Raw genomic sequence first — 18594 nt, forward strand, 5'->3', positions numbered from 1 at the left:
GTTTTTGTGCCCGTCCGAGCAGGGTGCAATCTAGGTGGCTCTCCTAAAGAGCTGCTTAGAAAAAGTTTGTTAGGTTTTTTATTTTCAGTGAGTCCTGCTGGCAACAGGCTCACTGCAACGAGGGACTTAGGGGAGAAGAAGTGAACTCACCTGCGTGCAGGATGGATTTGCTTCTTAGGCTACTGGACACTAGCTCCAGAGGGACGATCACAGGTACAGCCTGGATGGGTCACCGGAGCCGCGCCGCCGACCCCCTTGCAGATGCCGAATAGAGAAGAGGTCCAGAAACCGGCGGCAGAAGACGTCTCAGTCTTCATGAGGTAGCGCACAGCACTGCAGCTGTGCGCCATTGCTCTCCGCACACTTCACACCAGCGGTCACTGAGGGTGCAGGGCGCTGGGGGGGGCGCCCTGGGCAGCAATGTAATATACCTATTCTGGCTAAAATATATCACATATAGCCCCTGGGGCTATATGGATGTATTTAACCCCTGCCAGGTTCCAAAAAAACCGGGAGAAGAAGCCCGCCGAAAAGGGGGCGGGGCCTATTCTCCTCAGCACACAGCGCCATTTTCCTGCCCAGCTCCGCTGCGAGGAAGGCTCCCAGGACTCTCCCCTGCACTGCACTACAGAAACAGGGTAAAAACAGAGAGGGGGGGCACTTATTGGCGATATTTATAATATTTGAGCTGCTATAAAGGGAACACACTTATTAAGGTTGTCCCTATATATATTTATAGCGCTTGGGTGTGTGCTGGCAAACTCTCCCTCTGTCTCCCCAAAGGGCTAGTGGGGTCCTGTCTTCTATCAGAGCATTCCCTGTGTGTCTGCTGTGTGTCGGTACGTGTGTGTCGACATGTATGAGGACGATGGTGGCGTGGAGGCGGAGCAATTGCCTGTAATGGTGATGTCACCCCCTAGGGAGTCGACACCAGAATGGATGGCTTTGTTTATGGAATTACGGGATAGTGTCAGCACGCTACAAAAGTCGGTTGACGACATGAGACAGCCGGCAAACCAGTTAGTACCTGTCCAGGCGTCTCAGACACCGTCAGGGGCTGTAAAACGCCCTTTACCTCAGTCGGTCGACACAGACCCAGACACTGACACTGAATCCAGTGTCGACGGTGAAGAAACAAACGTATTTTCCAGTAGGGCCACACGTTATATGATCACGGCAATGAAGGAGGCTTTGCATATCTCTGATACTGCAAGTACCACAAAAAGGGGTATTATGTGGGGTGTGAAAAAACTACCGATAGTTTTTCCTGAATCAGAGGAACTGAATGAAGTGTGTGATGAAGCGTGGGTTACCCCAGATAGAAAACTGCTAATTTCAAAGAAGTTATTGGCATTATACCCTTTCCCGCCAGAGGTTAGGGCGCGCTGGGAAACACCTCCTAGGGTGGATAAGGCGCTCACACGCTTATCAAAGCAAGTGGCGTTACCGTCTCCTGATACGGCCGCCCTCAAGGATCCAGCTGATAGGAGGCTGGAGAATACATTAAAAAGTATATACACACATACGGGTGTTATACTGAGACCAGCAATCGCCTCAGCCTGGATGTGCAGTGCTGGCGTGGCTTGGTCGGAGTCACTGTCTGAAAATATTGATACCCTGGATAGGGACAGTATTTTACTGACTATAGAGCAGTTAAAGGATGCATTTCTTTATATGCGAGATGCACAGAGAGATATTTGCACTCTGGCATCAAGAGTAAGTGCGATGTCCATATCTGCCAGAAGAAGTTTATGGACGCGCCAGTGGTCAGGTGATGCGGATTCCAAACGACATATGGAAGTATTGCCGTATAAGGGGGAGGAATTATTTGGGGTCGGTCTATCGGATCTGGTGGCCACGGCAACGGCCGGAAAATCCACCTTTTTACCCCAGGTCACCTCCCAGCAGAAAAAGCCGCAGGCTTTTCAGCCGCAGTCCTTTCGTTCCTATAAGAACAAACGAGCAAAAGGACATTCCTATTTGCCCTGAGGCAAAGGAAAGGGTAAGAGACTGCAACAAGCAGCTCCTTCCCAGGAGCAGAAGCCCTCCCCGGCTTCTACAAAGGCGTCAGCATGACGCTGGGACCTTACAAGCAGACTCAGGGGCGGTGGGGGGTCGCCTCAAACATTTCAGCGCACAGTGGGCTCACTCGCAGGTGGACCCCTGGATCCTGCAGGTAGTATCTCGGTTACAGGTTGGAATTCGAGAAGTCCCCTCCTCGCCGTTTCCTAAAGTCTGCTTTGCCAACGTCTCCCTCCGACAGGGCGACGGTATTGGAGGCCATTCACAAGCTGTATTCTCAGCAGGTGATAGTCAAGGTACCCCTCCTACAACAGGGACAGGGGTATTACTCCACGCTATTTGTGGTACCGAAGCCGGACGGCTCGGTAAGACCGATTCGAAATCTAAAATCTCTGAACCTGTACATACAAAAATTCAAGTTCAAGATGGAGTCACTCAGAGCAGTGATAGCGAATCTGGAAGAAGGGGATTTTATGGTGTCCTTGGACATCAAGGATGCTTACCTTCATGTTCCAATTTGTCCTTCACACCAAGGGTACCTCAGGTTCGTGGTCCAAAACTGTCATCAGTTTCAGACGCTGCCGTTTGGATTGTCCACGGCACCCCGGGTCTTTACCAAGGTAATGGCCGAAATGATGATCCTTCTTCGAAGAGAAGGCGTCTTAATTATCCCTTACTTGGACGATCTCCTGATAAGGGCAAGATCCAGAGAACAGCTGGAGGTCGGAGTAGCACTAACCCAAGTAGTGCTCCAACAACACGGGTGGATTCTGAATTTTCCAAAATCCCAACTGATCTCGACGACACGTCTGTTGTTCCTAGGGATGATTCTGGACACTGTTCAGAAAAAGGTATTTCTTCCGGAGGAGAAAGCCAGGGAGTTATCCGATCTAGTCAGGAACCTCCTAAAACCAGGAAAAGTATCTGTGCATCAATGCACAAGAGTCCTGGGAAAAATGGTAGCTTCTTACGAAGCGATTCCATTCGGCAGATTCCATGCACGAACTTTTCAGTGGGATCTGCTGGACAAATGGTCCGGATCGCATCTGCAGATGCATCAGCGGATAAAATTGTCCACAAGGACAAGAGTGTCTCTGCTATGGTGGTTGCAGAGTGCTCATCTGTTAGAGGGCCGCAGATTCGGCATACAGAACTGGGTCCTAGTGACCACGGATGCCAGCCTGAGAGGCTGGGGAGCGGTCACACAGGGAAGAAACTTCCAGGGCGTGTGGTCAAGCCTGGAGACGTCTCTTCACATAAATATACTGGAGCTAAGAGCAATCTACAATGCTCTAAGCCTGGCAAAACCTCTGCTTCAGGGTCAGCCGGTGTTGATTCAGTCGGACAACATCACGGCAGTCGCCCACGTAAACAGACAGGGCGGCACAAGAAGCAGGAGGGCAATGGCAGAAGCTGCAAGGATTCTCCGCTGGGCAGAAAATCATGTGTTAGCACTGTCAGCTGTGTTCATCCCGGGAGTGGATAACTGGGAAGCAGACTTCCTCAGCAGACACGATCTGCACCCGGGAGAGTGGGGACTTCATCCAGAAGTCTTCCACATGATTGTGGTCCATTGGGAAAGACCAATGGTGGACATGATGGCGTCCCGCCTCAACAAAAAACTGGACAGGTATTGCGCCAGATCAAGAGACCCTCAGGCAATAGCTGTAGACGCTCTGGTAACACCATGGGTGTACCAGTCAGTGTATGTGTTTCCTCCTCTGCCTCTCATACCAAAAGTACTGAGAATTATACAGCAAAGGGGAGTAAGAACGATACTCGTGGCTCCGGATTGGCCAAGAAGAACTTGGTACCCGGAACTTCAGGAGATGCTCACGGAAGATCCGTGGCCTCTACCTCTAAGACGGGACCTGCTTCAGCAGGGACCGTGTCTATTCCAAGACTTTCCGCGGCTGCGTTTGACGGCATGGCGGTTGAACGCCGAATCCTAAGGGAAAAAGGCATTCCGGAAGAGGTCATCCCTACCCTGGTAAAAGCCAGGAAGGAGGTGACTGCACAACATTATCACCGCATTTGGAGAAAATATGTTGCGTGGTGTGAGGCCAGGAAGGCCCCGACGGAGGAATTTCAACTGGGTCGATTCCTACATTTCCTGCAAACAGGATTGTCTATGGGCCTCCAATTAGGGTCCATTAAGGTTCAAATTTCGGCCCTGTCGATTTTCTTCCAGAAAGAATTGGCTTCAGTTCCTGAAGTCCAGACTTTTGTAAAAGGAGTACTACATATACAGCCCCCGGTTGTGCCCCCAGTGGCACCGTGGGATCTTAATGTAGTTTTGGATTTTCTCAAATCCCATTGGTTTGAGCCACTCAAATCGGTGGATTTGAAATATCTTACATGGAAAGTAACCATGCTACTGGCCCTGGCTTCAGCCAGGAGAGTGTCAGAATTGGCGGCTTTATCGTATAAAAGCCCATATCTGATTTTCCATTCGGACAGGGCAGAACTGCGGACGCGTCCTCACTTTCTGCCTAAGGTGGTTTCAGCGTTTCACCTGAACCAGCCTATTGTGGTGCCTGCGGCTACTAGCGATTTGGAGGATTCCAAGTTGCTGGACGTTGTCAGAGCATTGAAAATATATATTTCAAGGACGGCTGGAGTCAGAAAATCTGACTCGCTGTTTATACTGTATGCACCCAACAAGCTGGGTGCTCCTGCTTCTAAGCAGACGATTGCTCGTTGGATTTGTAGCACAATTCAACTTGCACATTCTGTGGCAGGCCTGCCACAGCCTAAATCTGTCAAGGCCCATTCCACAAGGAAGGTGGGCTCATCTTGGGCGGCTGCCCGAGGGGTCTCGGCATTACAACTCTGCCGAGCAGCTACGTGGTCAGGGGAGAACACGTTTGTAAAATTCTACAAATTTGATACCCTGGCTAAGGAGGACCTGGAGTTCTCTCATTCGGTGCTGCAGAGTCATCCGCACTCTCCCGCCCGTTTGGGAGATTTGGTATAATCCCCATGGTCCTGACGGAGTCCCAGCATCCACTAGGACGTCAGAGAAAATAAGATTTTACTTACCGATAAATCTATTTCTCGTAGTCCGTAGTGGATGCTGGGCGCCCATCCCAAGTGCGGATTGTCTGCAATACTTGTACATAGTTATTGTTACAAAAAAATCGGGTTGTTATTGTTGTGAGCCGTCTGTTCAGAGGCTCCTACGTTTGTCATACTGTTAACTGGGTTCAGATCACAAGTTGTACGGTGTGATTGGTGTGGCTGGTATGAGTCTTACCCGGGATTCAAAATCCTTCCTTATTGTGTACGCTCGTCCGGGCACAGTATCCTAACTGAGGCTTGGAGGAGGGTCATAGGGGGAGGAGCCAGTACACACCACCTAGTGGTCAAACTTTTAAATTTTGTGCCCTGTCTCCTGCGGAGCCGCTATTCCCCATGGTCCTGACGGAGTCCCAGCATCCACTACGGACTACGAGAAATAGATTTATCGGTAAGTAAAATCGTATTTTTTCCTCCCTTTGTCCCCATAGGTATGTTAAGGGGGGAATTAAATTAGGCATAGTGTTTTTGTCGTGGCTAATTGATTCCCTACCACCCATGCCTATTCAATTATTCCTGATAAGCCAGCGCAAGACATAAGGCACCGCCTATCTAGGATTATGTTTCTGCGGGAGAAACAAATCCCTGAAAACAGCCCTGTTTTTAGCCAAAGACGGGGCTGTTTCACCCAGAAACGCACAGGTTTCACTGAACCTGTGTGTTTTCGGGAGGTAATGTACTTATTTTCGGGTGGCCAAAATTGGATAGCCTGAAAAAAAAAAACATCAGAGAAACATCAGGAAATATCGTGAAAAATTTGTCATTTTTCGCTCTTGATGTTTTTCTCTTTGTAATTGAATTCCCCCCCAAGTAGGAATACCCTACTCATACTGTACATTATAAGAAGTCAAACATTTTCAGTACAGATTATGCTTATAAATACGTTGCCTTGATCTCACATGGCCAACAGGTGCCATGCTGGGTTCATAGAAGAGGGTAATGTCAGACAGCAATTAGGACAGTGAAGGGACTGGCAGTTTGGGCAGTGCTGTGGGCAGGTAGCAGTTGGGGTAGGGAGGTGGTAAGGGTAGCCAGCAGATAGGTCAGTCCTGAGAGCAAGGAAAGGGTATGAGCAGGCAGTGCTGGGCGTAAGGATGGGGGTAAGTATGGGGTAAGGGTAGATATCAGTTTGCTAATACTGTGGGCAAGGATGGGGTTATGGGCAGTCAGTAGTGGGGGCAGTGCTGAAGGTAGGGAGAGGGTAGGGGTATATAGCAGTTGGGGAAGAATTGGGAGCAACAAAGGGCTCATGGGCAGGCAGTACTGGGGGTAGTCAGGGGGTAAGGCTAGATAGCAGTTTGGGTAGTATTTGTGGCAAGGAGTGGCGGTTAGTAGCAGGCAGTACTGGAGACAGTAGTTATTGCCGCCATCCTGCTGCAACATGGGCGTGTCACTAGAGCCATGTCATCCAACATAAATGCTGTTTGCTCCACAAAGCCGGCATCTGGGATTTTGTTATCTGCCTCTGGCTTGATGAGCTGCAGCACCAGTTTGTGCTTCTGCACCTGTATGTAGAGATCTAGCTCCCTCCTGACCAGGCAGTGTCCATCTCCTGAGTGCAAAGTGTTTGCTGGACGAAGGGGTTTGGGATGGAGCACAGGCTGCTGGAGGGGCCTGGCACCACTGATTTGATGCTGCTACAGCTTTTTGCATGATCATTAGCAGCAGCTATTACTAAACGCACACACACACACACACACACACACACACACACACACACACACACACACACACACACACACACACACACACACACACACACACACACACACACACACACACACACACACACACACCCCCCCCCACCCCCACCCCCACCCCCATGCGAACGTCTTGGCTACTCATGGTCAGAATTTGAGCCGCTCAGGTGAGTACGATACGCTGCCTTCTCTACTCCCCCGGTTATCACAGGCATTGCATCAAGAAGTGAAGGCACCAACGACGGGCTCCTCCTTCACCTCTTGTAATCTTCACGGCCACCCAGCCATTAGATGGTGAGACAATCAGAAGCTACGAAGGGTTGGCTGCAGAGCGTGTTCCTGGGAACTCACCCATTCCGAAAAAGCGAGTCCCTGATCCTCATTTTAAGGCAAAATATACGTGTTACATTGAGATACAGTAGGTATGGGTTAACTGCAGCTAGGGGTCCATGCCTGATAGTATTGAGTAGGCGAGGTCACCCACCTCACAGTGGAGGTATAACAAATTCACCTATATAGGTGTATGTGAACTAAATATGCAAACAACATACATGCTACTTGATGCATGTATATCCATCTAACCACAATAATACAGACTAATGTAGAACTCTAAACGTTAATGTTAATTCAATTACAGTTGAATAACATTCATTCCAGTCTGCAAATTTATACAATTCAATAAGCTCAGGTATGTTTTCTTTCCTGGTTCACTTACAGAGGTGTTGTCTCCAATCATCCAGATCTTTCAAACTCATTGAACTGGATGGATCAATTTACAGATTGAACTCTGGATCACCCGAGCATCCTCCTCATCTCCCACCTTTCACACCCACCCAGGCACCCATCCCTGTCCGTGTCATATAGTTTATCCTTTGTGGTCGTTTGTATTTGTCTGTCAGACGTCGCTGTATTGAATGTAGAATTTATCTAAGCGTAGGATTCATTTTAATTGACTGCAATTGAATTAAATAACCATTACAAGTAGAATAATGCAATGTATCTTGTTTAAATCTCTTCGCATATTTAGTCCACTTAAACTTACTGTATACAGGCGAGTGCTTAATATCAACCCCGTTTGTTGTAAGATCACCTACAGGTATGTGTAGCCAACGATACCTACATCCTGGATTATTTATTTATTGAAATATCACGTACAGTTTTGAATTTTTTTATTTTTTTTTAACCCCGAACTTTACATTTTTTTAGTTTTAGTTCTTTGGGTTTCTTGTAGTACAGTAGATGAAGGGAAATAGAACATGCAATAAATTAATAATGAGTTATAGATATGTTTTTCCAACCAACTGCACACAAATGAATTGTAAAAAAAATTATAATGTGATTTACTCTCCTTTTATAGGGGTCTATTCAATTAATCAGACAAGTCGGAAAAACTGTATTTTCCGACTTTTAGGTTGAATCTGTTGCCATCGCCATTTTTCTGACTTGACGGAAAATACGTGGAACGGCTTATTAGCTGCAGATCCACGTATTTTGTCGAGTTTGGGGGGATTTGCGACAGGTTTTTGGCCCGTTTTCGACAATGCCGATTCAACTAAAAGAAAGTCGGATCAGCATTGTCGAAAATGGGCTAAACCTGTCGAAAACACCCGATAATTGAATACTGAAGGGTAGGATCCTCTCCGTCGGAGAGGATCCGACACTAATGGAATACTGCCCATAGTAGTAATAGCAGCAACACTATGGAGTATGTTCAATTAAAGTCTGATCCATTCCGACATGCATTTGTCTGATTTGGCCGTTCCTGACCATCTCAATCCGACTTTAAAAAAAAGTCTGATTGAGATGAGGTGGCTAAGAGGAGGAGACGAGGAGAGCTCCGGGGAGAGCAGCAGCTACAGCAGTGTAGCACTGTAGCAGGACGATATGGCACCGCCGCCATACCTCACGGCAGTATCCACTCGGCTCCAGCAAGCGGGAGCTCGCTTGCTGGAGCTGGGTGGACTCTGCCGCGAGCGGCGGTGGTGCCCCATCCTACTGCTAATACTGCTGTAGCCGCTGCTCTCCCCTTCACCCCGTGGCTTTCCCTGTCTCTTCCTCTCAGCTCCCTCATCTCAATCCGACTTTAAAGTCGGATTGAGATGAGGGAGCTTTAAAGTCTGAATGAGGTGGTCGGAAATGGGGCCAAAACCTGTCTGATTTGGCCCTGTGTCCGACAAGTACTCGGAACGGCGGCTATTCCGCCAATCCACGTGCTTTCCGACAAGTCTGATTTCCCGACTTGTCGGATAATTTTGGGGTATATTGAATAGGTCGGAACCCCTTCCGACCTAAAAAAGTCGAAAACTGACGTCTTTCCGACAGACGGCAGCTTTCGACTGCAATTGAATATACCCCTATTGCTCTTTCCTCTGACACATTCATAAAGCTCCTTTATAATCAAAGTAGCATTGTTACTACCTGTCACATCAGTTCAACCAAGATAAAAATTGCCTTTTCTAGTAGGGAACCAAATATAATATAATATACCAAATATAACCATTATACCAAATATAACCATTCGGGGAAGGCGGGGTCATTTTAAATGCACTCTTGCCAGTGCAAGATAGCATTTAAAATGACCCCGCCTTCTCTAAGTGCATGAATCTCTATAGAGCAGTTTACTACTAACCATAAGATGAAGGAATCACAAACAATTGCCTTGAAATCTGAAAATGCTTTGTAGCATCAGTTTCTTGAAATCCACTATATACTAAAGTTACTCAGACATAATGTAATACAGAGGTGGCACCAGTTCTTAGAATGTACTTTTTAATAGTTAAGGCAAATACTACTGCCAATATCACTATCCTCATTTCCAGTTAATATTTAGTTGATATTTTTGTCTATATGTTTAATATAATTTACGTTCAATTGATTTTGATCTTTTCCCACAGAAAACTGTCACCAGCCTTTCATCAAGCACTACTGTCTTTTTGCCGCATGTCAGCGGACAGTCGCTTGGGTTCAGAGGTAATGTCTTTAATCCACAACACACTGCTTTTACCTTACATTATTGTTATTATATTTGTGGTAAATGCACTACCATGTATAATGCACAATGGATTTTTAAAAAAGGGAAAACAAATGAATAACCTGTTTGAATACATCCCATTGTTTTTGACCAAAATCAACATTGAATACAATAAAACATTATTGAGAAAAATGTGTTTTATAAAATCCATAAGCTGGTTGATAATATTTTACTTGAATTTATTTAAATTGTGATTATATCTCCAATGCAATCATATCTGAACTAGAACAGTATATAGGCCCTCATTCCGAGTTGATCGCTCGGTATTTTTCATCGCATCGCAGTGAAATTCCGCTTAGTACGCATGCGCAATATTCGCACTGCGACTGCGCCAAGTAATTTTACAATGGAGATAGTATTTTTACTCACGGCTTTTTCATCGCTCCGGCGATCGTAATGTGATTGACAGGAAATGGGTGTTACTGGGCGGAAACAGGCCGTTTTATGGGCGTGCGGGAAAAAACGCTACCGTTTCCGGAAAAAACGCAGGAGTGGCCGGGGAAACGGGGGAGTGTCTGGGCGAACGCTGGGTGTGTTTGTGACGTCAAAACAGGAACGACAAGCACTGAACTGATCGCACAGGCAGAGTAAGTCTGAAGCTACTCTGAAACTGCTAAGTAGTTAGTAATCGCAATATTGCGAATACATCGGTCGCAATTTTAAGAAGCTAAGATTCACTCCCAGTAGGCGGCGGCTTAGCGTGTGTAACTCTGCTAAAATCGCCTTGCGAGCGATCAACTCGGAATGAGGGCCATAGTAACCATTAAGAGGCACATAAAAATAATGTTATTGGTTTACAGACACGCAATTGGGTGGGATGGGATACGTGTGTTTTGTGCTATGATTTCAATTAAATATAGTACTGATAGTTTGTCTTGACACATTGGCCCTCATTCCGAGTTGATCGCTTGCTGCAGTTTTTCGCAGCGCAACGATCAGGTTACTACTGCGCATGCACCGCAATGCGCACGCGCGTCGTACCGGTACAAACAGCATCGTTGCTGTGCAATGCTTCTAGTGACGAATCGCACAACCGATCGCAAGGAGATTGACAAGTAGAAGGTGTTTATGGGTATCAACTGACCATTTTCTGGGAGTGGTAGGGAAAACGCAGGCGTGTCCAGGCGTTTGCAGGGCGGGTGTCTGACGTCAGTTCCGGGACCGGGCAGGCTGAGGTGATCGGAAGGGCTGAGTAAGCTCAGACCTACTCACAAACTGCAAAAAACGTTTTCGTCTCGCCCAACTGCACATGCGATCGCACACTTGCAAAGTGAAAATACACTCCACCGTGGGCAGCGACTATACGTTTGCGCGGCTGCAAAAAGTAGCTAGTGAGCGATCAACTCGAAATGAGGGCCATTGTGTAAACCTGAACAACTCCAGGTTGGAAATGTGACATCATCTGACCACAATGAGGGCTAAGGACTCCCAATACCTGGTCCCAGAAATACCTATGATTATAAACCTTAAACTGTAGAGATTAGTCTATTCTGTAAAGAGGCAGACTGGCCTGCGAGCATTGGGCATGTGCTCCCCCTGGCCAGAACCTCATTTAGTGATTTGAACTGGCATGGGGACAGATAGCTGGTCCTTTTAGTTATTTTATGAAGCTACAGGCCTTCCATTTTCAATCTTCGTGGACACTATCCACATCACACGGAGTCACACTAGAAGTCCTCCTATTACTAAAAAGCTTCCCATTTGCTATGTGGTGTGAGGGGAGAATCTTCCTAAGGTGCTCAGTCTGCTCCCATGAAAGGTGTGACGTGATCCACTTCTGGCTGGTGCTTGGATTGTGACTTTATGCCAATGTAGCAGCCCTGTCTACTATCTGACTGCATCCTACTGATGGGTGAGCACTCTCGCACTTTTCACAGTCTAGATTTTAATATCTTACCTGGGCAAGTTTGGGCCCAGGTAATTTCAAAGCTCCATACTTTCAAAATGGTTGAGGGATCGCTTTGTTGTCATGGAGGGGAATGTTGAACACATGAGGTGACTGAAGAAGTGCATAACTGTAAAAAAGCAGACTCAAAAAACAAACTGCAATCTACTCTGAGCGATATCTCATCGTTTTTCCTCTCCCTGGCCGGGCTGCCGGCATAGTGCATACACACTATGCGATATCGCACAGTGATGTCTTACAGCGGCCGGTCCGAATATGCAGCATCTGACGATATAGACAGATTGAGCTGCATGTACAGGCGGCAGCCCGGGTTGTGAACAACCTCCGGGAGCGCTTATCGGCCAACGCTGGCAGCATGCTTACTGGGCGATAGTGTAAACAATATTGCTCAGGAGGCTAAAAATTAGCAATATTGTATACAAGATTGCCTCGTGTGTACCCAGCATTATAGTCAAATGGAATATTTTTAACATGCTATATTGAGCTATTGTTAAAGATAGATACTCATTTAAAGTGGGCATTGGAACATATATCTATATTAAAATAAAACTATGCCATTGTCTAGAAGGTTCTTTTGTTGTGATTACGCATCGCTTGTTAAAATTAGCATTTTCAATCTAATTTTACATCAGGGATACTGTTTCTGCCAGATTCAGTAGATGATGCTCCTTTTCTAGTTCAAGTTACATGCTTACACATGAGCGTCTCCCTTCAAGAATAACTTTTGCTCCTGATTAGGTCAGGTACAGAAAAGTAACATTGGAATCTTTTATTAGCTGAGTAAGTCTTTCCTCTTAAGGAAAAATTGAGATGGTTTCCTCACTAAACTAAACTAAGATTTCTAAAGTGCAGTATTACCAGAGGTCAGGAGAAGAGACTGCTATTCCAGTACAACATTGCTTTTATTAAATACAGTGTCAATATCCTTTTGGATTACTAACTTTGTTGTCCTACATTATTGCACTAACGTGTTGTACCATACTTCACAGTTGGTAAAACTTTTACAGCAGTTATATTATGTAACTTACATACCAGTAAAACTAACATGAAAAGTATAAAGAGCCTTATGCTGGGTACACACTGGCCGATATGTTAGCTGTTCAAGTGAACAGCCGCTATATCGTGAGTCCGTTGGTGGGTGTGTACCCCCAATATGTCAGTGAATTACATAATTCACAAACCTATTGCGTCTGCTGTACAGCACAGCTGATTGCCGATATGTCTGGAGTTATATTGGGCCATCTGGCTGTGTGGATGGGTGATACGTCCGTACACTTATAGCTGGGGCTGACGTCATAGCTGGGCGGGCAAATTAAAATATCTGTCCAGCTGAGGATCTTGACCGACACATTGCGCATCCGATCGGTAAGTATCGTACCGGTGGCTAAGCCCATATCGGTCAGGTGTGTTCCCAGACTTGCTCATCACATATTACAACCAGAAAACCTTTTCTCCTGCAGGGTCCACAGGTTATCCACAGGATAAACATTGGGATATGAAGCAGCGTCAGCGGATTGGCGCCAACTATCAAAGCTTTCGGCCTCCCAGAAAGCAACGGGCCAGTCTCCTATATCCCCGCCTTCTGGCTCAGGCAATTCAGTTATTTCTCTATCGTCCTAGTGGATGCTGGGGTTCCTGAAAGGACCAGGGGGATAGCGGCTCCGCAGGAGACAGGGCACAAAAAGTAAAGCTTTAGGATCAGGTGGTGTGCACTGGCTCCTCCCCCTATGACCCTCCTCCAAGCCAGTTAGATTTTTGTGCCCGGCCGAGAAGGGTGCAATCTAGGTGGCTCTCCTAAAGAGCTGCTTAGAAAAGTTTAGCTTAGGTTTTTTATTTTACAGTGAGTCCTGCTGGCAACAGGATCACTGCAACGAGGGACTTAGGGGAGAAGAAGTGAACTCACCTGCGTGCAGGATGGATTGGCTTCTTGGCTACTGGACATCAGCTCCAGAGGGACGATCACAGGTACAGCCTGGATGGTCACCGGAGCCTTGCCGCCGGCCCCCTTGCAGATGCTGAAGTAAGAAGAGGTCCAGAATCGGCGGCAGAAGACTCCTCAGTCTTCTAAAGGTAGCGCACAGCACTGCAGCTGTGCGCCATTTTCCTCTCAGCACACTTCACACGGCAGTCACTGAGGGTGCAGGGCGCTGGGAGGGGGGCGCCCTGGGAGGCAAATGAAAACCTATTTTGGCTAAAAATACCTCACATATAGCCTCCGGAGGCTATATGGAGATATTTAACCCCTGCCAGAATCAGTTAAAAGCGGGAGACGAGGCCGCCGAAAAAGGGGCGGGGCCTATCTCCTCAGCACACAGCGCCATTTTCCCTCACAGAAAGGCTGGAGGGAAGGCTCCCAGGCTCTCCCCTGCACTGCACTACAGAAACAGGGTTAAAACAGAGAGGGGGGGCACTAATTTGGCGTTAGAAATATATAAAACAGATGCTATAAGGGAAAACACTTATATAAGGTTGTCCCTATATAATTATAGCGTTTTTGGTGTGTGCTGGCAAACTCTCCCTCTGTCTCTCCAAAGGGCTAGTGGGTCCTGTCCTCTATCAGAGCATTCCCTGTGTGTGTGCTGTGTGTCGGTACGTGTGTGTCGACATGTATGAGGACGATGTTGGTGAGGAGGCGGAGCAATTGCCTGTAATGGTGATGTCACTCTCTAGGGAGTCGACACCGGAATGGATGGCTTATTTAGGGAATTACGTGATAATGTCAACACGCGCCAAGGTCGGTTGACGACATGAGACGGCCGACAAACAATTAGTACCGGTCCAGACGTCTCAAAAACACCGTCAGGGGTTTTAAAACGCCCGTTTACTTTAGTCGGTCGACACAGACACAGACAGGGACACTGAATCCAGTGTCGACGGTAAATAAACAAACGTATTCCTTATTAGGGCCACACGTTAAAGGCAATGAAGGAGGTGTTACATATTTCTGATACTACAAGTACCACAAAAGAGGGTATTATGTGGGATGTGAAAAAACTACAGTAGTTTTTCCTGAATCAGATAAATTAAATAAAGTGTGTGATGATGCGTGGGTTCCCCCCGATAGAAAATTATGGGTGGTATACCCTTTCCCGCCAGAAGTTAGGGCGCGTTGGGAAACACCCCTTAGGGTGGATAAGGCGCTCACACGCTTATCAAAACAAGTGGCGGTACCGTCTATAGATAGGGCCGTCCTCAAGGACCAGCTGACAGGAGGCTGGAAAATATCATAAAAGTATATACACACATACTGGTGTTATACTGCGACCAGCGATCGCCTCAGCCTGGATGTGCAGAGCTGGGGTGGCTTGGTCGGATTCCCTGACTAAAAATATTGATACCCTTGACAGGGACAGTATTTTATTGACTATAGAGCATTTAAAGGATGCATTTCTATATATGCGAGATGCACAGAGGGATATTTGCACTCTGGCATCAAGAGTAAATGCGATGTCCATATCTGCCAGAAGATGTTATGGACACGACAGTGGTCAGGTGATGCAGATTCCAAACGGCAAAAAGGTGTATAGCCGTATAAAGGAAGAGGAGTTTTTTGGGGTCGGTCCATCGGACCTGGTGGCCACGGCAACTGCTGGAAAATCCACCGTTTTTACCCTAAGTCACATCTCTGCAGAAAAAGACACCGTCTTTTCAACCTCAGTCTTTTCGTCCCTATAAGATCATATCTGCCCAGGGATAGAGGAAAGGGAAGAAGACTGCAGCAGGCAGCCTATTCCCAGGAACAGAAGCGCTCCACCGCTTCTGACAAGTTCTCAGCATGGCGCTGAGACCGTACAGGACCCCTGGATCCTACAAGTAGTATCCCAGGGGTACAGATTGGAATGTAGAGACGTTTCCTCTTCGCAGGCTCCTGAAGTCTGCTTTACCAAGGTCTCCCTCCGACAAGGAGGCAGTATGGGAAAAAATTCACAAGCTGTATTCCCAGCAGGTGATAATTAAATTACCCCTCCTACTACAAGGAAAAGGGGTATTATTCCACACTATATTGTGGTACTGAAGCCAGAAGGCTAGGTGAGACTTATTCTAAAAATTTTTTTGAACACTTACAAAGGTTCAAATCAAGATGGAGTCACTCAGAGCAGTGATAACGAACCAGGAAGAAGGGGACTATATAGTGTCCGGGGACATCAGGGATGCTTACCTCTATGTCCCAAATTTGCCCTTCTCACTAAGGGTACCTCAGGTTCGTGGTGCAGAACTGTCACTATCAGTTTTAGACGCTGCCGTTTGGATTGTCCACGGCACCCCGGGTCTTTACCAAGGTAATGGCCGAAATGATGATTCTTCTTCGAAGAAAAGGCGTCTTAATTATCCCTTACTTGGACGATCTCCTGATAAGGGCATAGTCCAGGGAACAGTTGGAGGTCGGAGTAGCACTATCTCGGATACTGCTACAACAGCACGGGTGGATTCTAAATATTCCAAAATCGCAGCTGATCCCGACGACACGTCTGCTGTGCCTAGGGATGATTCTGGACACAGTCCAGAAAAAGGTGTTTCTCCCGGAAGAGAAAGCCAGGGAGTTATCCGAGCTAGTCAGGAACCTCCTAAAAACAGTGCATCATTGCACAAGGGTCCTGGTAAAAATGGTGGCTTCCTACGAAGCAATTCCATTCGGCAGATTTCACGCAAGAACTTTTCAGTGGGATCTGCTGGAAAAATGGTCCGGATCGCATCTTCAGATGCATCAGCGGATAACCCTATATCCAAGGACAAGGGTGTCTCTCCTGTGGTGGTTATAGAGTGCCCATCTTCTAGAGGGCCGCAGATTTGGCATTCAGGATTGGATGCTGGTGACCACGGAGCCCAGCCCGAGAGGCTGGGGAGCAGTCACACAAGGAAAAAATTTCCAGGGAGTGTGATCAAGTCTGGAGACTTTTCTCCACATAAATATACTGGAGCTAAGGGTAAATTTATAATACTCTAAGCTTAGCAAGACCTCTGCTTCAAGGTCAGCCGGTATTGATCCAGTGGGAAAAACATCACGGCAGTCGCCCACGTAAACAGACAGGGCGACACAAGAAGCAGGAGGGCAATGGCAAAAACTGCAAAGACTTTTCGCTGGGCGGAAAATCATGTGATAGCACTGTCAGCAGTGTTTCATCCCGGGAATGGAAACTGGGAAGCAGACTTCCTCAGCAGGCACGACCTCCACCCGGGAGAGTGGAAACTTCATCGGGAAGTTTTTTCCACATGATTGTAAACCGTTGGGAAATACCAAAGGTGGACATGATGGCGTCCCGTCTGAACAAAAAACGGGACAGGTATTGCGCCAGGTCAAGAGACCCTCAGGCAATAGCTGTGGACGTTCTGGTAACACCGTGGGTGTACCAGTCGGTGTATGTGTTCCCTCCTCTGCTTCTCATACCTAAGGTGCTGAGAATTATAAGACGTAGAGGAGTAAGAACTATACTCATGGCTCCGGATTGGCCAAGAAGGACTTGGTACCCGGAACTTCAAGAGATGCTTACAGAGGTTTTATGGCCTCTGCCGCTAAGAAGGGACTTGCTTCAGCAAGTACCATGTCTGTTCCAAGACTTACCGCAGCTGCGTTTGTCGGCATGGCGGTGGAACGCCGGATCCTAAGGGAAAAAGGCATTCAGGAAGAGGTCATTCCTACCCTGGTCAAAGCCAGAAAGGAGGTGACCGCACAACATTATCACCACATATGGCGAAAATATGTTGCGTGGTGTGAGGCCAGGAAGGCCCCACAAAGAAATTTCAACTCGGTCGTTTCCTGCATTTCCTGAAAACAGGAGTGTCTATGGGCCTCAAATTGGGGTCCATTAAGGTTCAAATTTCGGCCCTGTCGATTTTCTTCCAGAAAGAATTGGCTTCAGTTCCTGAAGTCCAGAATTTTGTCAAGGGAGTATTGAATATACAACCCCCTTTTGTGCCTCCAGTGGCACTGTGGGATCTCAACGTAGTTCTGGGATTCCTCAAATCACATTGGTTTAAAACCAGTCAAATCTGTGGATTTGAAGCATCTCACATGAAAAGTGACCATGATCTTGGCCCTGGCCTGGACCAGGCGAGTGTCAAATTGGTGGTTTTTTCTCAAAAAAGCCCATATCTGTTTGTCCATTCGGACAGGGCAGAGCTGCGGACTCGTCCCCAGTTCTCTCCCTAAGGTGGTGTCAGTGTTTCACCTGAACCAGCTTATTGTGGTGCCTTGCACCTACTAGGGACTTGGAGGACTCCAAGTTGCTAGATGTTGTCAGGGCCCTGAAAATATGTTCCAGGACGGCTGGAGTCAGGAAAACTGACTTGCTGTTATCCTGTATGCACCCAACAAACTGGGTGCTTTTGCTTCTAAGCAGACTATTGCTAGTTGGATGTGTAATACAATTCAGCTTGCACATTCTGTGGCAGGCCTGCCACAGCCAAAATATGTAAATGCCCATTCCACAAGGAAGGTGGGCTCATCTTGGGCGGCTGCCCGAGGGGTCTCGGCTTTTACAACTTTGCCGAGCGGTTATTTAGTCAGGGGCAAACACGTTTGTAAAATCCTACAAATTTGATACCCTGGCTAAGGAGGACCTGGAGTTCTCTCATTCGGTGCTGCAGAGTCATCCGCACTCTCCCGCCCGTTTGGGAGCTTTGGTATTATCCCCATGGTCCTTTCAGGAACCCCAGCATCCACTAGGACGATAGAGAAAATAAGAATTTACTTACCGATAATTCTATTTCTCGGAGTCCGTAGTGGATGCTGGGCGCCCATCCCAAGTGCGGATTATCTGCAATACTTGTACATAGTTACAAAAATCGGGTTATTATTGTTGTGAGCCATCTTTTCAGAGGCTCCGCTGTTATCATACTGTTAACTGGGTTCAGATCAC

The 18594-nt window shown here is 47.2% G+C and overlaps 1 protein-coding gene across 6 annotated transcripts in view; it reads left to right on the plus strand.

Moving 5' to 3' along the window:
* Window positions 1-18594, plus strand: part of RELCH (RAB11 binding and LisH domain, coiled-coil and HEAT repeat containing) — a 292769-nt gene that overhangs the window by 153190 nt on the left and 120985 nt on the right. For 3 of the 6 annotated variants that reach the window (XM_063922986.1, XM_063922985.1, XM_063922987.1), the window contains one exon: window positions 9695-9770. In XM_063922986.1, coding sequence (XP_063779056.1) covers window positions 9695-9770 — 76 coding nt within the window. Of the gene's footprint in view, window positions 1-6132; window positions 6201-7517; window positions 7650-7702; window positions 7897-9694; window positions 9771-18594 lie in introns of those variants that run through there. The other 3 variants (XM_063922989.1, XM_063922990.1, XM_063922988.1) reach the window with 3 other exon arrangements.

This window comes from Pseudophryne corroboree, chromosome 5, assembly GCF_028390025.1.
Source record: "Pseudophryne corroboree isolate aPseCor3 chromosome 5, aPseCor3.hap2, whole genome shotgun sequence".
Taxonomy (NCBI): domain Eukaryota; kingdom Metazoa; phylum Chordata; class Amphibia; order Anura; family Myobatrachidae; genus Pseudophryne; species Pseudophryne corroboree.